This window comes from Balaenoptera physalus, assembly GCF_965194825.1.
Source record: "Balaenoptera physalus genome assembly, chromosome: 6".
In the NCBI taxonomy this organism is placed as follows: domain Eukaryota; kingdom Metazoa; phylum Chordata; class Mammalia; order Artiodactyla; family Balaenopteridae; genus Balaenoptera; species Balaenoptera physalus.
This window is the reverse complement of record NC_138885.1, coordinates 65525996-65549877: the sequence shown is the minus strand read 5'-3', so window position 1 is coordinate 65549877 and position 23882 is coordinate 65525996. Positions and strand designations below refer to the sequence as shown.

Here is a 23882-nt window from a genome sequence, read left to right as displayed (position 1 = left end):
ATACTCCTATCCTAGCAGACTGGATAATCCACTGGTGTGACAAGGTTAGTGTGAAAACTATTACAAATATAACAGCCCATGGCTCACAATAAGTGTCTGTGGAAAAAATGATCGTCTCAGCCTGCATTCCAACCTCCTCCTCAGTTGTCTTCTGTACTGTGGAGACTCAATAGCTGAGAACTATGTTTCCCAGACTCCCCAACATCAAGGTTCTACATCTGAATTTCACCTTACCAGTTAGAAACATTCATGGGAAATCTGAAGTGGGGAGTGTGATGGAGGCCTCATTCTTGCTGCTTCTGCTATTCTTTCTTCTGCTGGTGAGCACGATGTGGAAATGTAAGGGTTTTCTGAGCAGCATCCTAGCATCCCACATTGGCTTCGTGAGTATCCAGAAGCAGTTGGAGGTGGTGGCAGCTTCACTCCCCTGGTGGGCTGGCTCTGGAGGAAAGGAGGAGTTCTTCTGGAAGTCGTTCCCGCACGCTCCGCCAACAGGCTGTTTCTTTAACCTCCCAACAATTATGGACACCCAATTTCCATGTTAAAGGCACTTCTGCTTGAAATAGCCAGAATGACTTCGGTTTCCTGCAACTTCCCCAACTGGTAGGGTTCCAATATTGGTGGAAGAGAGGAAGAAGGGAGGCAGGCAGGCAAGATCGCAATTATTAGGGAAGACCAAGAGAGGTTCTATAGAGAAGGTGGTGCTTGATGTAGCCCTTGATATACAGAGAGGCTTTTGACAAAAATGAAGGGCAAAGGAACAGCATAATAGGCTGAGGGTAAAGCATGAACAAAAGTGTAGAGTTATGAAAGGCCGGAGTATATGAAGTGTCGAGTGGTCTTGTTTTTGCTCAAGTATTGAGTATGATTATTTGGAAGAGTAAAATAAGACTATATCCTGAAAGGTTTAAAGAGCTCAGTTTAGATTTAATTAAGCAAATTATTAAAGTTTTTAAGTAGGTTAATGCCAATATCAGGAATTGCTCTTATATGAAAAAGAATATATATATGAAAAAGAATATATATATATACAAAACTGAGTCACTTTGCTATACAGCAGAAATTAACACAACATTGTAAGTCAACTATACTTCAATAAAATTTTTTAAAAATTACTCTTTAGGGAAGTTAAAAGGGTAGAATGGATTGCAATGGAGAATCAGGACATCGCACAGTTAAGAGGCTATTACAAGAGGACAGATGAAAAGTAATGAGGGATTAAACCTCTGTGGTAATTTAGGGAATGTAAGAAAGGGGATGGACACCAAAGACTGCAGAGGTATAATTTACATAACCTGATAATTGATTAAACACATACAGATTAGCGGAAAGGAGTCAAACATGACTCTGATGACAGTGGTGTCATTAACAGAAAGGGGAAAGAATAGAGGATAAGTTGGTTCTGGTCTGGGGAAGACTTAGTTTGGATTTACTGAATGTCAAGTAGCAGCAGGACTCTATGTGAGGGTATCTGGAAGGTATTTGGAAAGGCAGGGTTGGTGCTGAGGAGAGAAGTCAACCATACTGAATCTGGAAACTTACCTCAGAATCTGATGATACTTTAAAGTATTAACTAAAAGGTAAGTAACCATAAAGGCTTCCTACTTCTCTAGCTACTCCTCAGCCTCTTTCGTAGGCTTCCCTTCCCTGATCACCCCTTATATATCAGTTTTTCTTAGGGTTCTGTCCTTACTCCTCTTCTTCTCAAGCTACTACCGTCCCCTAGGGAGCTTACATATGTTCCGTCACATAGCCACCACATGGTCATGACTTCCAAATCTGCATCTCTAGCCCAGATCCCTTCCCCAAACTCTCCCGACCTGTTCATCTCCTCCACTTACTGGAAATCTCCATTTGGCTCTCTCTGGGCACTTCACACTTAACACTCTCCATGGTAAATTGATCATATTCTCTTCCAAACCTTGTCCTCCCTCCAGTGTTCGCTATGAATGGTACCATAATCCACTCAACTGCCTAAACCAGAACCTGGGAATCAGGGGGTCACCCACCACTCATCCTTTTCCATCATCCCCATCCCCAAATCCAAGCAACAACCATTCTGTGAGTCTACCTCACCAACAGCTCCTAAAACCATCACTTCTCCCCACGCCCATGACCCTGGTCCAAGCCACTGTCATCTTTTGCCCCACATGGTTACAAATGCTTCCCTACTGTTCTCTCAGTTTCTAGAGTCCTCCTCCAAATCATTCTCCTCCCTGAAGCCAGGGCGATCTTTATGCCATGCTGCTTTGAACCTGTTCCTCCCTGCTTATCATCTCTCTCACTTTCTCATTCAATGGCCCCATCAGGTCACCCCACGGCCGAGCTGACCCGCAGCAGCTTGTCCCCACCCCTTGCTCGGAGCTTCCACTCAGTTTGTCTTGTTTTTATTTTGAAAATAGTACAAAGGGAAACAGAGGTACAAAAAGTTCCTACACATCCTTCAATCAGCTTACCCTAACGTTAACATTGTACATAACCAGAGTTTTACCATCCAAAACAGGAAATTAGTATTAGTAGATTAATATGAACTGAAGTATGGATCTTATTTGAATTTCACCATTTTTTCTACTAATGTCCTTTTTTCTGGGCCAGCCTCCAATCCAGTATTCCACAATGTAATTAAGTTGTTAAGCTGTTAAGTCTTTTTAGTCTTCTACAGTCTCTGACAGTTTCTCAGTCTTTCCTTGTCTTTCATGAGCCCACTCAGATTTTTAAATCCCCCATTCTTATACAGAAGCGAGCAACCATGGATTTCCAGATGTCTGAGAAAGTCTCTTATATAAAATATAAACACCAAAAAAAAAAAAAACACAAAAACCTCAGAGGAAACAATATATAGAGAAGAAAATTTCTAGAAAACTATTAATAATGTACTCAAGAAACCATGGTGAGTATATTAATAATATATTCAAGAAACCATGTTGCAACCATGAAACAAGAACAGAATACTATTTTTAAACAAAACTTTCAGGGAACAAAACAGACTCTGGGAGATTAAAAATATGACAACAGAAAGGAAAACTTCAATTGAAGGGGCAGAGAATAAACTTGAGGATCTCTCTCAGAAAGGAGAACAAAATGACAAAGTTCAGAGGGGACCTGGGCATTAAAAGAACCACCACACAATGAACATGATTTTAAAATGTGATATGTGTTATGAAGGAGAAGCCTAGGCCACAATGAGTGAGTATACTGGGGGGTAGAGTACAAGGGTGGTAAAGAGGGTCAGGAAATCCCTTTGATGAAACTAAGACCTCAAGAACAAGCAGTACTTAGCCAGACCACAGCTGGGGAAGAGAAGTTCATGTGCAAAGGTCCTGGGGAGGAAAGGGCTCAGGGAATGAGAGCACCTGAAAAGCAGGCCAGTAGACAGGAATGGAGGGACTGGAGAGTTGGGGTGAAAAGACAAAGCCTTGGAGGTCAGGATTTTCATGGTGAGTGCAGTGGGAAGCCAAGGAAAGGTTTAAGAGGAAGTGAAATGATCCAATGTGCTATTTAAAAGGCCACCTGAGTGTAGTGTGGAGATGAATTAGAAGAAGTAGTTTAGCGACTATATAATAGTCTCTCTCATCTTACGGCTGTATCATAATTTAATCATTCCTCTATTTTATTAGACATTTAGGGAGTTTCCAGTTCTTCGCTAATATGAGTAATACTGTAATAGACATCCTTAAAACGAAATCTTTGCCAGCATCTCTAGTTATTTTCTGAATATAGACTTCTTGAAGTGGAATTAAATAATTGAGTTAAAAGGTATGAAAATTTCTGACTATTTTTTAAAAGTTATCTTTAAAAGAGAAAGATTTTGATCATTAAATATGAGAAACCTACTTCACAAAATGGATATCTTCCTACTTATTCAGTTAAATGATATCAACAGAAGATTACTTAAGAAGCTGAAAAACTTCCATTTGTATGTAAAAAGCACTCCATTTATTTGTTTTTTAAAAATGCTAAGCACTTAACATCATCAAAATCGATACTGTCCAACTTCTTGGTTGGGATGAGCCACATTTAAAACAATCAACACGCCAGCAAGCATTTGGGACATCCTAAAATAACCTTAATGTAATGTAATCTCCTAAGGGTCTGTTTGTGGTTTAACTTTTTTATAACAATACTTTTTTGTTATAAATATATTCACAAATCTGAAAAAAATGCTTTGTCAGACCGTGTTTCCCAGTGATGCGCCTGGTCAGGTTCTGTGGAGCAGAGCTGTTTTGCTCTCTCCATTTTCTCTTCCCATTCTCTCACAGGTGGCCTCTTTCACACGCAAATTTACCTCTTTTGTTCCTCATCTCAGCATCACCATACGCAAGCTCTTTCACCTCTTTACCTAGTTCTTCCTACTCCTTCTGTCTCCTTGTATACAGACTCCCTCACCCTCAAGGTCTTACATATTTATTTTCTCTTCAACTGATGTGATCCTTTCTCCCTCTTTCCCCCATACCCCTTCGCTCTCACTTTCATCTTCCCCCTGACTCCTCAGCCCTCTCCCCTCTCCTCTCACACACTCCAACGACTGCTTCCCTGGGTCCTGGTTCGGGCAAGGACTGTTGGTTAGAAAATCTGCCAAGGTGGCTGAGGAGATAATTGGGGCAAGGGTGGGGATGCAGGGGTGGGGATGCAGACGCACGGATGCTGGGCGTGAGGAGACCAGGTGGTCAGCCAGGGTTTCCCAGGCCCCTGTGGCAGGAGGGGGTAGGCCTGAACTAAAGGCTGGGGCCGCCAAAGCAGGGGGACAAAGGCCGAGTCCTGCTGCTCGCCAGCCGGAGCGCACACACTTCAGCCACCCAGAAACACTCTGTGGCCCGGATGGGGTCTGAGAGTTGCCAGTTGGACATACTGACCTAGACAACCAATTAAGGCATGTTCAAGGTCTGCTGAACAGAACAGTCTTTTAAACTAGGCTAAATCCCCTCTTCAGAGTTGCTGATTTTTCTCCCCCTAATTTTTCCAGATTTATAATCATAGTAAGAACTAGAAGACAAATCAGACAAGGGTACTGAAAAATCTGATGTACACTGAACATTAGAGTTAATGTACGTTTGGAAACAAACCAGGTGCCTGGTGAACGCCGAGGGATCTAGTAGGTATGCTTGATGAGAATCTGTGCTGGGAAGGAATTTAAGATCAAGGTCAGGAATGATTAATATGCATGAAGGAAGTCATCAACATTTAAGGACAAGCAATATGAATCTCATTAAATCTTCAATCGCTTCCTATTGCCTGAAGGAATTGGTGATAGTCTAATGATTAAAGCAATAACATTAAAGTAGAAAACAGTATTAGAAAATTTATCTGACTTTTATAGAAGAAGCTAGCACAAAGCACCAATCCACCTAAGAGACTTGACAAGACTCTCCTCAGCAGCTGTGATTTTTCTCTACTGGTGAAAGAGACTTCTGGGGGCTTTTTTTTAATCGAGGTAATTGATAACCTTTCACACGCTCCCCAGTGGGCCATCGTACTGCTGTCTGGCGGTTTGTCGTGTCTCCCACTTACTCACTGTATCACCAGAACACACCTCCCTCGGCCCCAGCCTCCTCCTGCTGTGTCGCTCACTCACATTTCTGATTGCAGCACCCCTGTGCTCACTCGGCAATACCCTGAACAGCTGCTATTCACGGAGCATAAAGTAGGGGAGAAATGACAGAAGACGACAGAGGGGAGCTGTTTTTGTAACATCAGTTCTTAGAGGGGCTGGTGTTCAGCTGGACCAGCCAGTTGGCAGGGGGTCCGGTGAGGGTGTTCTTTTCATCCGTGACCTATTTCTATTTGATCTTATAGGAAAGTCACAATCTTACTGATGACAAAGACAGGGTATGTGATGTCCCAAATTCAGAATTATCACAATGCTGAATAGAAGGATAAACAAGTGTGATGTGCAGACTCCAAATGTGAGAGATAAAAGGATCTCAAATGTTAATTTTCCTAAGTTAATATTTCAGTAATTAATAAGCTTCCTCTTGTGGATGTGGAATTTTTAGAAATCATGGTCCTATTACTAGTAGCCCTCCTTAGGGAAAAAGTCATTTTAGAAATGCCAATTCTACCTAAATGGTGGACTGTGAGTGACTTTTACTTTCTTCTTTATACTACTTTTTGTTTTTGTTTTTGTTTTGGCGGCACCACTCAGCTTGGGGGATCTTAGTTCCCCGACCAGGGATTGAACCCGGGCCACGGCAGTGTAAACACCACGTCCTAACCACTGGACCGCCAGGGAATTCCCTCTTCTTTATACATTTTTATAATATCTTTTTTTAAAAAATAAATTTATTTATTTGTTTTTATTTTTGGCTGTGTTGGGTCTTTGTTGCTGCACGCGGGCTTTCTCTAGTTGTGGCAAGTGAGGGCTACTCTTTGTTACAGTCTGTGGGCTTCTCACTGCAGTGGCTTCTCTTGTTGCGGAGCACGGGCTCTAGGCGTGTGGGCTTCAGTAGTTGTGGCACGTGGGCTTCAGTAGTTGTGGCTGGTGGGATCTAGAGCACAGGCTCAGTAGTTGTGGCTCACGGACTTAGTTGCTCCGCGGCATGTGGGATCTTCCCGGACCAGGGCTCGAACCTGTGTCCCCTGCATTGGCAGGCAGGTTCTTAACCACTGAGCCACCAGGGAAGCCCCACTTTTATAATATCTTAATACTTCCACTATGAATACAGTTGACCACTGAACAACCTGGGGGTTAAGGGTACTGACCCTCCTCGAAGGAGAACATATGCAAATAAATAGTCAGCCTTCAGTATCTGTGGACCATGTAGCACTGTAGTATTTACTATCAAAAAAAAAATCCATGTATAAGTGGACCTGTGCAGGTCAAATCCGTGTGGTTCAAGGGCCAACTGTAGTTATTAAGGGCTTATTATTAAGAACTGTGTGGTAGCCAAGATGGTCGCCAATGACCCAGCCTCCTGGCATCCACACCCTGGTCTGCCACACTGTGCTGGTCTGTGTGAGCAGGGGGATGGGATGTCACTTCTGAAATTAGGTTATAAAAGACTGTGGCTTCCGCCACAGTGCGCACTCTGGTACCCTCCTTGGATCACCAGTCTGGAAGAAGCAGGCTGCCATGTTGTGAGCAGTCCGATGGAGAGACACAGGTGGCAAGAAAGTGACCTTCACAAGGAACTGAGGCCGGCCAAGAACCACGTGAGTGAGCTTGGCAGCGGGTCCTCCAGCCCGGGTCAAGTGCTGGGATGACTACAGCTCCCATCAATAGCTCAACTACAACCTCGTGAGAGTTCCTAAGCCATAGGCCCCCAGCTGAGCTACACCCAGATTCCTGCCCCTCAGAAACTGTGACATAGTAAGTGTTTGTCGTTTGGGGTAATTTGTTACACAGCAGTAGGTAACTAATACAGCTGCACAGGTATTATTTCTTTAATCTTCATAATAGCCTAGTAAGGTAAGTACTTGTCTCAACTCCATGTTAAAAATGAAGAAACTGAAGCCTGGATAGGTTAACATGCCCAAGGTTCCACAACTAGTAAGCAGCAGCATCAAGATTCGAACCTAAGGAGCCTGACTTGACAACCCACACTCTTAGCCTATGTTTATATAGTCTTCCTTGTATTACTTTTATAATCAGAAAATATATTTTCAAAGTATTTTCATTCATAGAAAAAGAAATTCCCACTCGTCCTTCACTCCTGTTGTAGAAGTAGAGATACTCTCACCACTTCCAAGGGGACTTTTCCCCCTTCTCTTCCCTCTATTCCTTTTCACCTCTTTCAGGTCTGCTCTCTCTCCAGGAAGCCCCCTGCTCTCCAAATTTCCCATGGTCCTTGTTCCTTACCAGTTGCCTTCCTTCCCTCTGTGTCTAAACATAACCAGGACCTCTATGTCAAAAACAAAATGTATGTCCACACAAAACTTGTACACAAATGTCCACAGCAGCATTATTTGTAAGAGTCAAAAAGTGGATATAACCCAAATGTCCAACAATTGGTGAATGGATAAACAAAATGTGATATCCCATTCAGTAGAATATTATTTGGCAATTAAAAAAGGGATGAAGTACTGATACATGCTTCAACATGAATAAACCTTGAAAACACAGTGCTAAGTGAAAGATGCCAGTCATAGAAGACCACACATTATGTGATTCCACGTATTTGAAATGTCCAGAATAGGAAATCTATAGAGCCAGAAAGCAGATTAGTGGTTACCTAGGGCTGGTGAGGATAGGGGGATTGGGGAGTGACTGCTAATGGGTAAGAGGTTTCTTTCAGGGGTGATGAAAATATAAAATTGATGGTGGTTATGGTTGCACAACTCTGTGAATACACTAAATACCACTGAATTGTAAACTTTAAATAGGTGAATTGCATGGTCTGTGAATTATATCTTGATGAAGTTGTTATTTAAAAAGAGAACCAAGAACCTCCACACTTCTCTGCAGCCACCACCATCACTTTTCATCTCTCCTTCCACTGCTAAAATTTTGGTCTAAATCTCTATGACTTCCAAGTGGCCAATTTCACTGACCCTTACTGAGTCATCCCGAAATTTCCTCCTGAGCCTCTTCTCCTGACTAGGTTCTCTGTTTCTGCCTACTCCCTCTCTTCTGCTCTGACAGCTCCTCTCCTTCCTCAGGTCCCCTTTCTAACCACCAGGTCCTGATTCCTCCTTCTCTGTATCATTTCTCTTGCATCCATCTCTCCCTTTCCATCCTGCAGACAAGGCACTAATTCAGGCCCCCATCACTTTGTTTCCACCAATATTTCCCAAATGATACGATAGCTTTCCCTCTTCAGTACATCCAGGGCACCACCAGCTGCAGGTTATTTCACTTATTTGTCAAAAACCTTCATCAGTCTCTACTGCCTATAAGATAAACCCTAAGCCGACCTTCAACGTTCTCACCACCTGGCCCTAACCTGTATTATTAATCTTCCTCTTCATAACTCTGCTACGCAAACTCTCAGCTCCAGCCAAACCCTCCATTCCAGAACCCTCTGAACAGGTCTTGACTTTTCCTGTATTCACATGGTGTCCCCACTGCTGCCCTGCCTTACCCCCTTAGAAATGCCCCTCCCTCATCCCTCCGCCTCTCTGCTAACCACCTTACTCATCCTTCAAGGCCCAATTCTGTGAAGTGATCACTCCAGCCCCAAATTATCTTTCCTTCCTCTTTTTCCCAGAGCACTATCATACTGTTTTGCATTGTTATAGGTATTAGGCTTCTTTCTCCAATTAAACTAAAAACCATCTAACCCAGTTCAGAAGTCCCCTCTGTGGTAAAACTCCAGACTACTACCCCCAAATCTTCCAGTTCCTCACTTCTCACTCCCATTATACCTGTTCTTTGCTCTTGCTGGAAATTCTCATCTTAGGACAACTCTTCCCACCCCCCCCAAAACTATCAGTCTCTTCCCTTTTTACTTCTACGCTCTAGATTATTCATTGTAATAATAATGAGCCCAGAAACAAACAAAATAGACAAGGTCCATGACCTTGGGAAACTTCCAGCCTAGGCTAGACTCTAGAATGCATTAATTCAACCCCCCTCTTGCTAACCCCCCACTCCCCTTTTCTCTTACTCCCTGGTCCTTCCAGTGCATCCATCTGGAAAATTCCAATCAATCCAACTATCTACCTTCACTCTTTTATACACACAGGATGATGCCCGTTTGGAGAAAATCACACAGTGGCAATGAATGGGGTCACTACAGATACACGGTCTCTAATTTCACTTGGATCTCAACACTGCTGGGCAATCCTTCTATTCTCCCTTATCATTTTTTCCTCCTATTTCCCAACCCCCTACGTCATTTCATCTCTACTCTCTGCAAAAATGTACAGAAAGAAACAGAAGTAATTGGGGGACGAGGAGCTTCTTCAATTTTCTGTCTCCTCTCCCAGGTGAAAAACTATCTACATGCACATCTATCATTTCCTCCATCCCTAAGGGAGCAGGAGTCTGGTATCTTTACCCCTTTTCACACACTTGCCTCAGTTGTCCCATTCAGGTAGTCCCCAAATCCTATACATTTTACTGCCAAAAGTAGCATCTCCAACTGGCTACTCCCTAGCTCTCACCTACTTGCTTGCCATATTAAACCAGCAGAGCTCCCAGAAGGCTGCACGGGCTCTCACCCCTCTCTCTGCCTTTGGACAAGAGGCCTCTCTGTTTCTAGACTCCTTCATCTGACCAGGCCCTCCTTGCACTGGAGGACTCAGCCTAGTCTTCTCCTCTGTGAAGGTGAAGGCGCCTCGGTCTCTATTGGATGATCCCATTGCATCATATGCTTACCTCTATCTGTGCATCCTTCTTATTCTGTTGCAAAATTGATTTACATGTTTGATTCCACCAAGGACTGTGAACTCATGGAGGACGAGAACTGTGTATTCCAAGGCCAGTACAGTGTAAATGGCACATCCCCCGCTCTCTAGTTTCCTTTTGTGTTTCCACAATACTTGGGTCAAATCTCCTCTTTCCCCATTAATTTGTGCATTATTGCTTTGTGATCAGAGGATATAGTTTATACAATTTTTCTTTCTAGAACTTACTGAGGTTTTCAGTGGCAAAACTTAACCATCTTTTATCCTATTTCGTGTATATTTGTAAAAAAAATCCTAATCCAAGGTATCAACTTTAATATTAAATCAAATTTACTAATTATAACATTCTGAAATCCAATAACCTTATTATGTCTACTTAAATTGACAAATTAGAGGCATGCTAGTTTCCTATTACGATTGTGGTTTTATCCATTTTTCCTTTTATTTTTAACAGCTCTTGCTTTATGTATTTTAACATGTTATTTGACTCATAAAGATTCATTATTAATAACTTTATTGTATCACTATTAACTAGCCACTTTTCATTCATTCATTCAAAAAATCTTTATTGAGTGCTTATTATGTGCCCGGCATTGTTCTAGGTACTTGGGATACATCAGGGAAAAAAACAAACAAAAATTCTTCTCTTTGCCAAACTTACAGTCTATATATGTGGGGAGGTAGGCAACAGACAACATGACAAATAAGTAAGTTATACAGTGTGTTAGAAAGTGTTAAGTGCTATGAGTAGGGCCTTACAGAACATTATGAGGATTTTGGCTTTTACTCTGAGTGAAATAGGTTTTTAGCGAAAGAATGACATGATCTGACAACATTTTTAAAAGTTCAGTCTGGCTGCTGTGTTGAGAATCCAGTATAGGAGGGCAAGGGTAGAAGCAGGGAGACCAGTAAGTGGTTACTGCAGTAATCCAGGTAAGATATGATAGTGACTCAACTCAGGTGGTGACAGTGGGGTGTCAAAAATGCATTCTGGGTATATCTTAAAGGTAGATTTGGGGCTTCCCCGGTGGCGCAGTGGTTAAGAATCTGCCTGCCAATGCAAGGGACACGGGTTGGAGCCCTGGCCCGGGAAGATCCCACATGCCGCAGAGCAACTAAGCCCATGCGCCACAACTACTGAGCCTGCACTCTAGAGCCCGCGAGCCACAACTACTGAGCCCACGTGCCACAACTACTGAAGCCTGTGCACCTAGAGCCCCTGCTCTGCAACGAGAAGCCACGACAGTGAAAAGCCCACGCACCGCAACGAAGAGTAGCCCCCGCTTACCGCAACTAGAGAAAGCCCGCACACAGCAACGAAGACCCAACACAGCCAAAAATAAATAAATAAATAAATAAATAAATAAATAAATTTTTTTTAAAAGGTAGATTCAATGGGATTTCTTGACAGATTGGATACATGAGAGAAAGAAAGGAATTGGGAGTGATTTGAAGGCTTATGGTCTGAGAAACTGACAGGATAAAATTACCAACAACTAAGGTAGGGAAGTCTTTGGAGTGCAGCAAATTTTAGGGAAGAGATTAGAAGTCCAGTTTTGGAGTTTTGAACATGTTGATTTCGACATTTGGAAATATTAAGTAAGCAGATGGATGTATGAGTCTGGAATTTACAAGAAAGGTCTTGGCTGAGGGCATAAACATGGGAGGCAACAGCTTAATGGGTTATTAGAGTCATATGACTACTAATGAGATCATTAAGGGGATAGTGAGGGTAGAAAGAGAAAAGGTCCATGAACCTCTTTGTCCTCTTTGATGCTTTTTGCCTTAAATTCTATTCTGTCAAATATTAATATTCTTACTTTGTTTTTCTCAATGGATAGTTCTCTAATTGACACATTTGACCTTGGGTTAACTTTCTAGTTCTGTTCTCCTTGGAAACCTGGCAAATGTGGAAAGTCAGCCATGATACTGAGTAATATCACTTATGGTAAAAATGACTCCAGATTGATAAACTTCATCTAGACTATGAATAAATTATAAATATCTGGTGATAGGGAATTCCCTGGCGGTCCAGTGGTTAGGACTCCGTGCTGTCATTGCTGAGGTGCAGGTTCAATCCCTGGTCAGGGAACTAAGATCCCAAAAGCAGTGTGGGCAGCCAAAAAAAAATTTCTTTTTTAATAAATTTATTTATTTATTTTTGGCTGTGTTGGGTCTTCGTTGCTGCACACGGGCTTTCTCTAGTTGCGGTCAGCGGGGACTACTCTTTGTTGTGGTGCGTGGGCTTCTCATTGCAGTGGCTTCTCTTGTTGCGGAGCATGGGCTCTAGACGCATGGGCTCAGTAGTTGTGGCATGCAGGCTCAGTAGTTGTGACCTGTGGGCTCTAAACCACAGGCTCAGTAGTTGTGGCTCACGGGCTTAGTTACTCCGCGGCATGTGGGATCTTCCTGGACCAGGGCTCAAACCTGTGTCCCCTGAATTGGCAGGCAGATTCTTAACCACTGCACCACCAGGGAAGTCTAAAAAAATTTTTTTTAATAAATAAATAAATATCTGGTGAAAAGCCATACTTGTTGTGTGTGGTGACTCCAAGTTTTGTGGGAGACATTTTGGGACTGCCTGCCTGCATGTACTACCTATAAGTTGTTCTTTAGGTTTTCCACTGAAAATTAATTGCTGCTGGCTCTTAGATATTATATAGTGTTCTAGTTAATACTGCTGTGCAATGAGTTATCCAAAAGTTAACAGTGTTTTAACAGAACTAATAATTTTATTATGCTCATGGATTATTTGGGTCAGGAATTTGGAAATGAATGTCTGAGACTGCATGATATCTGAGGCCCTGAGTAAAGAAGAAGACTTGGCTGGGGATGACTCTAGGGCTGAGGGCTGGAACCATCTGGAGGCTCATTCACATGTCTGGTGCCTGCAATGGGATGACTCAAAGATTAGGTCTCCTGACTGGATAACTTTCAAAGAACCTCTTCAAGTGGCTTGGCTTCCTCACAACACAGCAGCCCCAGGGTAGTTGGGTTTCGTACAAAGCAGCTGAAGCTCCCAGCATGACTGTTCTAGTGAACAAAGCAGAAGCTGCATCTCCTTTTATGACAGCCTTGAAAGTCACACAGCATCACCTCCCCAATTCTCTTTCGGTTGAAGTAGTCACAAGACAGTCTAGACTCAAGGGGAAGGGACACAGGTTCGAGCCCTGGTCTGGAAGATCCCACGTGCTGTGGAGCAACTAAGTGAGACCCCACTTCTCAATGGGAGGGGTATCAAAGAATATTGATATTCTAAGGGAGATGCTATTTTTTTTTCAAATCATCTTACTTCGAGAAATTAATGAAAGTCACGCATGTTTTCCTTCAGGAAAGTGCCCATATAGACAAAATTTTGCATGTATTTGAGGAGTTCATCTTCTTCCTTCCCACTGTATTCAAGAAACAGCCTTAGATTGTCTTGATTCATTGACACGCATCCCATCAAGAGGGACTCTATATCCCCTTCCCTGAATCTGGGCTTCCTTGTAATTGCCTCAACCAATGGAGAACATCTGCCAAAAGGAAAGGGACATTTCTTGTGCTAGATACTTTCACAGGCTCTCCCACTTAATTTGTTAATTTTCATTTGACTTAGATAATTTTATACCCTTTCTTTTTTTGAAAACAGGTGAAGAAAGTGAAATTCAGAAAGGTTAAGGTTTTTTTTTAATAGACATAGTTTTTAGAGCAGCTTTAGGTTCACAGAAAAGTTGAGTGGAAAATTACGTTACTTTTTAAATTCATGTGATAATAAGTTGTAGAGACAGGATCCAAAATCAGATCTTTACCAGTTGCTTTTTCTGATATATAATCACTCTCTAGATATTAAGAAGCATATTATTCTAAGCACAAGATCTGACATTTCACTAGATACAAAACTGAACCTCTTGCTGCAATGTGAAGGACTAACACTGTGGGACTCAACTTGCAACAAACACTGGAGGATGTTCAATCCTTTCTTACTCTATAATCTCCCACTTTAACATTGTTATAGTAAGAATTCCCTAAATTCATTTTTTAAAATGCTATTTCTGTCAATTGCTTTTGCTCTTCTTTCTATAATCTTGCAATCTTGCTTTAGGATTACATTTCCACACTGCGTGATCCTTTCATATACTTTCAGAAAATGAAGGAAGTAGATACCCAATTAAACATAAATCCACACAGTTCTAAACACAACTCATTGGTCACTTTTGGATGATAAACCTGTTATTTTAAAAACTGGTAAATACAGAGAACAAAGCAAACATTTAACTTTTCAGAATGAGGTCTATCAGGGTAGTCAAATACTTGATGAGGAAGTTTCTTTCTATAGATATCTTCTAGCTAATAAACGCAGAAGGAATGACTGAATTAAAATATTACCATTTTGCAAACTCTTAATGAGCTAATGGAGCCAAGTAATGATCACCAGTGGCCACTAACATCACAAAAAGCAACACTCTAGGAAGTATTCTTGCCCAAAACAACAACAACAACAAAAAGTGTAACCTAAATCAAGTCAGGCGTTGGATCTAACTTCCAGTTAATAGAGGAACATTTTAAATGACTCCACTGGAAATACAATCAGCAAAATCCAGAATGTGGAAAGCTCCATTAGGGCAGACTGCCGAGTCAGTTGCTTCAACAAATAAATTTCAAGAAAAAAAAACTGGGAAAATAAACTTACTGAATAAAAAAAAAAAAAAAAACTGACATCCTCTTCTAGCCATGTTGCCATAACTGGTACTAGAATTCCTTCCTGCCTTAAATGACTAGACAACTAGACAAAACGTGAAGGAGCTATTTTTTGGCATTGGCTGCTGAACGATGTAGGACAGTGAACCTTGAGGGTAAATAAGTACACAAGGTGAGCCCAGATTGGCTCCAGTGTTCTGCAGGGGGAAACCGTCCCAAATGTGGCCTTGGGAGATGGAGTCCAAGCCAAGCACAGCCCCTCACTGTTTACTTAGGGAGGCAGAGAGCAGAGGGCTGGCTGCTGAAGCAGCTGGAATTTGTGCAGTACTGAGGGTTCTGGGAAACAGAGAGGCACAAGCCCTACCGGACAGCGGCTGGTGCAAGGCTGCTGAATAGAGATTCCAGAGGTTGCAGGGCTGGGAGAAGTTGAAGTCTTAGCCCAACCCGAGTAGACGGACCTCACTGAGCCCCACAGGCATTCAACTGGGACCAGAAAGATCAACCGGGCCCTCAGTGGAATAAAAAACACGCAAATGCAGAGCAAGGGTGGGCAGATTAAGGCCAGTGAGCCAAACCCGGCTCACTGTCTTTTCTTATAAATAAAATTTTATTGGAATATAGCTATGCTCATTTGTTTATATACTGTCTATGCTGCCTTTGTACTATATTAGCAGACTTGAGTAGCTGCAGTAGAGACGATAGGGCCCACAGAAGTTTAAGATATTTACTATCTGGCCCTTTATAGAAAAAGTTTGCTGAACTCTGCACTAGAGTAAGAGCCACACTCTAGGACTAAGAGCAAAACAAACAGATCCACCCTACCAAAGAAGAAAACCACGCCTGGCAGAACAGCAGAATCTCCACAAGGTATTACCCACTTGGGAAGAATATACAATTACGTATATGAAGAACAGAAAAATGTGATCCACAGTCAAGAAAAAAAAGGCAATAAAACAGAAAAAGACCCTGAGATCACCCAGATGACAGATTAACAGATAAGGACTTTAAAACAGCTGTTATAAATATGCATGTACAAGTACTTAAAGGAAAAGATGGACGTGAGTAAACAGCTGGGAAACCTCAACACAGAAACGGAAACTATAAGAAAAGAACCAAATATAAATTCTAGAACTGATAAGTGTAATATATGAAGAAAATTTTAAAGGCTCCTGGCTTTTGGAGATACATAATCAAAAATCTACAGATGAAATTATATATCTGAGATGTGCTTCAAAATAATCCAGCTTGGGGAGGGGAAGTGGCTGGGGGTAAAGATGAAACAAGAGCTGCCATAAATTGATGACTATTGTAACTAGGTGATGGGTATGTCCTGCTCGCTCCACTTTTCTGTATGTTTGAAATTCTGCACATTCAAAAGCTAAAAAAGAAAATCCAATCTCTACAAGAAAAAACTGTTTTAACTGAAAAACAAGATAATGTTCAAATGAAGCTTTGCATATATCTTATTCTCCTCCCATCTTGCCAAATTCCCAAAGATACATATCATCCACTCTGCATTTTCAAAGATCCCCAATGCTTGGGGAAAGTGAACATTTCATAAAAACTGTGAATATTTATGTAGGTGAATGCCATTCTATCTTTCTCTTTCTTTCTCTCTCTCTCTCTCTCTTTCTCTCTCCCTCTGTATGTGCTACACTTTGACACATATGGATATATCAGTATTTGATTTCACAAAATGAGATTGTATTAAATTGTTCTGTAACTTGCATTTTCCAAATAATATATGTTGTGAATATCATTCCATGTCAACAAATAGAGGTCAACATTTTTTTTTTTTGGTTAATGACTGTACAGCATTTATCATTGAGGGTCTACATGCCCTGTACTGTGTATTAAAGTTCATAATTTCAATGGGAGACAATGAATGTCTCCCATTGAATGTGTTTCTATAATGTGTTATAGAAAGCTATTTCAAGCAGAGGGAAAGCATAAGGGCACACATAGCTTGAGGGACAAGTCTGACTTTAGGGAATTCAGGGCCATGATTTGATTGTTAAGTATGCTTTAATTTATGTAGTAACAAGCCATATCATAACAGAGTTTATTTGTATTAAGGTACTTGTTAAAAAAAATCATATAGCAAAAATCCGTCTCCATTCTCAGCTATCAACATGAAAAGAGTTTAAGTCACAGGAAGCTCCTTATTAATAGTATTGATATTTTCCAAATCACCCATGGCCTGCATCCCAAAAGCTGATTTCTAAGTTGGTTTGATGAAACTGAGGATACATTTTCCTACTGAAGCTATACAAAACAGTAAGGATCTCAGGTCAGTTGACAAAAGTTTAAAGTACCTAATTTATGATGTAAAATAGCCCCTCCCCTACCTGGGTTAAATTTTTGAAAAACCACTATCATAAGAAAATTCTTAGTGGAAGAATCTATGGCCTTAGAGTCACAAATGAACAAAAGCACTTGTAAAAATTTGTACATTTGTTAAAAAAAGACGAGAATAATAAAATATTAGTAGCATTATATGCATCTTAAATTACAGTAATGAGTATATATAAGTAATTTCCAGTTACCATTCCTTGATCATGGAAATCTTAAAGGTGTTCCTTTCCTATATTATAAATTACACAGACATTTTGCTTTGTTGCAGAGAATATGCACAGTGAAAGAAATTTTTCCCTTGGGTCTGGTCCCATTCAAACATTTGATATCTTTTGTATTTGCTTGGTTGTTTTTTTCTTTTATACAGTTTAAAAAAAAAAAGGTTTGGAAAATAAAAATGCTATCTTCTCAACGTATAAAATTCAAACACATCAATTGTAAAGAAAGTAAAAACCAGTACAATCTCACCATCTGGAAATAACAGCCATGAACACTTGGGTGAACATCATGCTAGATATTTCTTTGGGCATATATGCATATAAGGAAACAAAGATACAAAATTTATGTAAGTGGGATTTACTGTTCTATACCAGCCTTTTCTCCTCCATGCATGTCCATGACTTTTTAAGTCTACAGTATATCTACATCATCTTTTTAATGGCTGCACAGCACGCCACTGCATGGATAAACTATAATTTATTTAGTCATTCTCTTACCAATGGACATTTCAGATTATGGTGAATATTTCCCAATTACCATGATTATAAAGTTACATTCTTATTTATCCATCTTTGTACACTCATCCTATTGTTCTCTCAGGATAAATTCCTAAAAGCAGAATTGTTAGGTAAAAAGTATGTATACCTTACACCTTGATACACATTGCCACACAGCCCTCTGGAAAGGCCAAACTATTTCACACACCCACCAACTGTGCCTTTCTTAGACTTTCTGCTGGACTTACCCACAGTCTGCCCCTTCTCCTCTCACTGGCATCAGTTCCCTCCACATGGATTGTGGAAGGACAGCAGGATAGTGATTAGGTCCAAGGGTTTACTTCCATCAGCTTCCTTCATCTCTCCCGTGACTACACTGCTTAAGCCTTAAGCACTTCTCTTTTAGATTTCTTCCCTTCCCCCTCCCAACCTCTTCTTTCTAATTATCTTCAATAAGTCTGACTCACAACTCAAATTACCTGGAATTCTCACAGTTGCCCAAAAAGGTATACAGAAGTAACACTGCCTTAAATTAATCTTGGAGGGAGATGGACTATAAAAGGGGGGGGGGGGGGAGGGAATAAAGTCACTAACTAGGCCGGTCATATGACAAAAACTGACATTTTGAGATAAATTATTCTTTAGGCCTACCATATAACTTTTGTGAACAAATGTTTCTACAGGAGGTTGCAGTCTGAAAGGTCTTTCATTTGGTTATGAAACTGAGTACTTACTATGTGCACACATTGTATGCCAGGTTTTGGGAAGACAGAGATGAAGAAGATAAGATTCTTGTCTCTAAGAAGCTCCCATTCTAGCAAAGGAGATAGAGGTGTAAACAAATACTTTTCAGATAAGTGTGCATACTCTGATACAGGGTAATAAGTGTTGTGATAAAGGCATGCCCTGAGTGCTATGTAAGCAGACTGGGTTAGTTTAGCCTGGGCAGAGGCAAATACAGCTTCAAAGGAGAGATGGCATTTAAGTGTGGCCTTGAAGGATGAATGGTTTGCTGGGTGAAAAAAGACATTGCAGGCAAAGCAATTAAGGAGGTACACAATGGTAAACCTTAGCAGAGATATGAGGTTAGGAAACTGGCAGGACCTGAGGCTGAAAAGGTTAACTGAGGCCAGACTGAGATGGTGCTATCCTTCGATGCTAAGGGATTCAGACTATCCCAGCAATGAAGAGTCCCCAGAGGTTTTTTCAGTAGGGAAGCATCATAATCCGATCTGAATTTTAGAAAGACAGCTGGTTGTGGGGAAGAAGATGGACTGAGGTGGAGACCAGTTACAAGGGATGGTAAAGAATTGTACCCAGACCATGCAGAAAACTGGAGGTATCCAAGAAATGGGATTTACTGACTCACTGGACATAGACACTGAAGGCAGTGGTGGGGACCAAAAGCCCTTAAATATTTACACTTAGGTACTGCCTGGATGGCGATGCTATTAATGGAGACAGAGTATATATGCAGAGAAGCAGATGTGCAGGAAAATATTCATTTCCATATTGGACTTGTTGAGCTTAAAGGGCCTGTGAGACATCTAGGAAAAGATACCTAACAGACAGCTGGCATTCAGACCTGGTGCTCAGTTCCACAGGATACTCTGTTGATTTTTAAAAACTGTATAGATTTGACAGTCATTGAGGTAGGTAAATTTGATTGCTGACAACAAAGAGAGGAAAGAGGGATGAGGGCTTAGAACAGAATCCTGGGGAACACTAATATTTATAAACCTAGAAGTAGAAGAAGAGCCTAGTGGAAGTCTGGGAAAATCAGAGAAACAGGAGGCAAGCCAGGAGAGACTGGCTCATAAAAGGAACAAGAGTGTAAAAGAGAAAATATGCCCCCTTCTTTGCCTTCACCATTCCTTCCCATACTCACTGGGTAAAGGATCTTATGTGCCAGCTTCGAGAGCTGGAGCAAAGATTCTAATAAAGTGGGAACTTGGAGTGAGAGATTAAGAAAGGAGAGAGCTCCTGGAGCCCCAGGGTAGGGATTTTGCACCGTGATCAGGGATTTAGTGTCAGTGCTAATACCAGGAGTACCCTCATCCCTAAAAGGCTCTTGTTACCTTCTCTCTACCTTCCAAGAGACTAATCCATCCTTTCCCCTTTCCAATGCCACTACTTATAGTTTCCACCCATCCCTTAGCCCATGATAGAAGAGAACAAATTTGGCCAAGCTGCAAGGCTTGCGGGATATTAAGTGGGATCTTAATTCCCTGACCAGGGACTGAACCCATGCCCTCGGCAGTGAAAGTGCCCAGTCCTAACCACTGGACCGCCAGGGAATTCCTCAGAAGAGAACAAGTCTTAACAGCCTCTCAATTCAGTAAGCTCTTGAGCCAGGTACTGTGCTTATTAAGATAGACACATAGATAAGACAAGGTTCCTGCTCAACAAGAATTAACAATCTAGTTAGGAGTGGGGATGGAGAGAGGAAGTAGGTAACTACTATATAGAGGGTGTACTGTGATTAAAGCTACAATGAGCTGGAGAGTCATGAGAGAAACCTTATGCCCTTCTTAAGAGGTTAAAAAATCTCTTCTGGGACTTCCCTGGTGGCACAGTGGTTAAGAATCTGCCTGCCAATGCAGGGGACACGGGTTCGATCCCTGGTCCAGAAAGATCCCACATGCCACGGAGCAACTAAACCCGTGCACCACAACTACAGAGCCTGTGCTCTAGAGCCTGCGAGCCACAACTACTGAGCCTGCGTGCCACAACTACTGAAGCCTGCACGCCTAGAGCCCGTGTTCCACAACAAGAGAAGCCACTGCAATGAGAAGCCCGCGCACCACAACGAAGAGTAGCCCCCGCTCACCACAACTAGAGAAAGCCCGCGTGCAGCAGCGAAGACCCAATGCAGCCAAAAATAATTAAATTAAAAAAAAAACTCTTCTTCCCATTTTCCAAGAGGGAAAGGTGCACATAGATGCTGATGATAAATCCTGGCACATAAAGCCTTATAGTGGATTAATTTACATCAATCTAAAAGGGTGAAAAGGAGGAAGAGAGAAAAGAAAGGACCCTTCATAAATTTACCCTTCATTTTCAACCTTGGGGGGCGGAGAGCAGGTGGTACAGGACAACCTGTCTGCAATGCATAATAAAACTAATTATGAATAGCCCATAAAGGGGCCTTTCCCTATCACTAAATCTCTTCCTGATGACATATTTTCCCTCCCTCTTGTAATCAGAAGATCCCCCTCTTCTAGTCAGACGATAACCCTCTTGTGGGGTATAGTGGGATGGGTTACTATAGCTATTTCTGTAATAGCTTTTTCCACGATTGTCTGAACCACCATTTGTCAAAATCATAAGTGACAAAAAAGATGAATATGTTATTTCTATACTCTGCAAAGAGATTATATACATATGCATACATATATGTGTGTGTATATAACACGTGTGTGTGTGTGTGTGTGTGTGTGTTTTGGCTCCTCCTCTACCTTGACTATCTGCCCTGATCCTCTTCACCATTACCTGCAGTGCACAAAAAAGAAGTCTAAACGCCATTAATTCTTGTCAAAAGAGGAAACAGAAAAAAAGTAACTTGATTAGTAAACAGTTTGGATTGGAACCCAGATCTTAAGAGATGTAAATTGGTGCTCTTTTCACAAGGCTGTACTCTCACAGTGGCCTCCACTCTCCCTTCCAACCAGTCCAAAATACTGCCTACATCACCTTCCCTTTACACATCTCTCACCTCATATCTTCCTGTGGCTCCCTAGTCATCTCCACTAACACTGTATTACACTGAAAGACTGAGCTCTGCCTACCAACCTCCTTCCTCTCTAGAAGCATCTTCCTTTTTACTTCTCACACATGCTCATCATACTTGTCCTGTCTCATTTGAACTTTGCACACTGACTTCGGTGAAGAGACCATGCCATGCAGGGCAGAGGAATGAGCACTTAAAAAAGAAAAGAAAGAAAGAAATCAGTGCCATGTTCAAATGCCCATTTTGCCTCTTACAATCTGTGCAATCTTAGTCTTATTACTTAACGTCTTTGTCTCACTTCTCTCATCAGCAGAGAATAATGCCTAACTCACTGGGTTTTAAAAGGTAGCTAGCATATGTTAGGTGCTTAACACAGTATCAGGTACTTAAAAGCACTTAATAAACGGTAGCTATTTACTGTGAAAATAATATTTGCCTCACAGGACTGTTGTTCCTACATTCCTGAAACCTAAATAGACCTTGAAAATATTTTAATTCCCTTCTTCCCCCATCCTTGAAACAACTTCCTAGTTCTTTCCAACAAAGATTCAGAAACCGGTTCAAATCCAACAAAGATTCACCTGCAAAAGTGTTTGCACATTTACTAAAATCTCACCACTCACACAAGAGTAACACCTACTGAAAGCTAGCCGGACAAAATTTCTCCTCTTCTTAACTTTAAGTCAATGGAAGAGAATAATCACATTTTGCAAGTTCCCCAAAAGACGTGTTGTATCATGCCAACGGATACAAGTTGCTTTCTCTGCGGCAACTGGGTGTCCAGGCGCATTTCAGTTACTGTAGGATCATTGCTCCGCAGCAGGAATAAAAAAGTTTGCTACAGCAATCACACAACTGACGTGGGCGAAGAAAACCTCAGACAATGTCCCATAAATCTCAAGGAGGGACTGCAAATAGATGCCACGCAGTGACGTGATCTGGGCAAGTGACAAATGAACACTTGTGGGTATGTTCCTGTGGCAGTGTGTCTGCGTGTGTCCGCAGAACTGAAAGCACATTCGTGTGCGCCGAGATGTCTGATCGCGGACGTGTATTCCTTTGAACCCGACTGCGTACCCAGTGAGCGACAGTGAGAAGCCCCGCGGGGCTGTCCTCCAGGTGCTTACCTCTACGGACGAACAGGTGTACGCCGCTGGGCGCCGCCATGTTGGCGTCGGTCACGTGGCCGCGAGCTCTCGCCCCACCTCGCCCCGCCCCGCCCCTCCCCGCCCGTTGGAGCCGTCCAGTCGCAGCCTTGCCGAAGACCGGAGGCGCCGAGGCTGCCAGAGGGGGAGTGCGCGTGCGCGCCGGGGGCTGACTGCAGGAGCCCAGGCGGCGGAGCGGCTCGGGCACCGGGGCCAGTAGGGGAACCCGCGGCCGGCCGAGCCCGCTCCGGCCGCGAGAGACGGGCTCCAGCCGCGGTTCGCGCGCTCGCTCTGAGCCCCCGCGCCCAGGTGGGATGGAAGAAGCCTGTCAGGTAAGCGTGGTATCCAATATTTGTAGCATCAACATTTTGGCGCATGGAAACGTAAAGTTGGGAGGAAAAAATAAAGCACAATCTAGCGTTCAACATAGCACTTTGCATCGTCTGCCCTTTGTTGCAAATTATTTCCCTGGATTCAGTTGAAAGGTAAAATTTGGTTCAAAGTCACCAGCTGCCCCTTTGCTGTCCCAGAATCTACATTACTCAGCAGAGACAACAGACAAGACAGGATCTGTGTGCAGCTGCAAAATCTATTCTGGGTACCACAGTGGGTATATTCAGGGGACTTCTCCTTCCCCAAGGACACCTCGAGCTCAGCGGTATTAAGTGGAGTCTTAATCCTAAATTTGACTTTTAACAATGAGAGGATGACGTCTGCCAGTTGCGCTGCCGAAAGATGAAGCCTACAGAAGGCCAGTTATGAATCAAGTGAGGGAGCTGATGTATCCCTAGTGATGACAGTGTCCATTTTTACCAAATTCGCTGTTCCTCTTATCTGCATTCTGGGGCAGATTTCCATTCTGTCATGGACCAGGTATTAATCATCTTGGTAGCCTGGTACCCAGCAAAGAACCTGATATTCAAGGAATGTCTGGTGAAGGAATTGAACTCTGCATGGACCCAGTCAAACCAA

General features: G+C 42.2%; 2 protein-coding genes across 7 annotated transcripts in view; one reads left to right on the top strand and one right to left on the bottom strand.

The window, feature by feature from the left end:
• METAP1D (methionyl aminopeptidase type 1D, mitochondrial) overlaps positions 1 to 22962 on the bottom strand; it is a 78656-nt gene extending 55694 nt beyond the window's left edge. For 3 of the 6 annotated variants that reach the window (XM_082465483.1, XM_082465488.1, XM_082465489.1), the window contains exon 1: positions 22893 to 22962. In XM_082465483.1, the coding sequence (XP_082321609.1) occupies positions 22893 to 22932 (40 nt within the window). In that variant the 5' untranslated portion in view covers positions 22933 to 22962. Of the gene's footprint in view, positions 1 to 234; positions 442 to 22892 lie in introns of all 6 variants that reach the window. The other 3 variants (XM_082465487.1, XM_082465486.1, XM_082465484.1) reach the window with 3 other exon arrangements.
• Positions 22963 to 23129: 167 nt separating this feature from the next.
• SLC25A12 (solute carrier family 25 member 12) overlaps positions 23130 to 23882 on the top strand; it is a 182709-nt gene continuing 181956 nt past the window's right edge. The window contains exon 1 of the mRNA XM_082465390.1: positions 23130 to 23242. Coding sequence (XP_082321516.1) covers positions 23225 to 23242 — 18 coding nt within the window. The 5' untranslated portion in view covers positions 23130 to 23224. The remainder of the gene's footprint in view (positions 23243 to 23882) is intronic.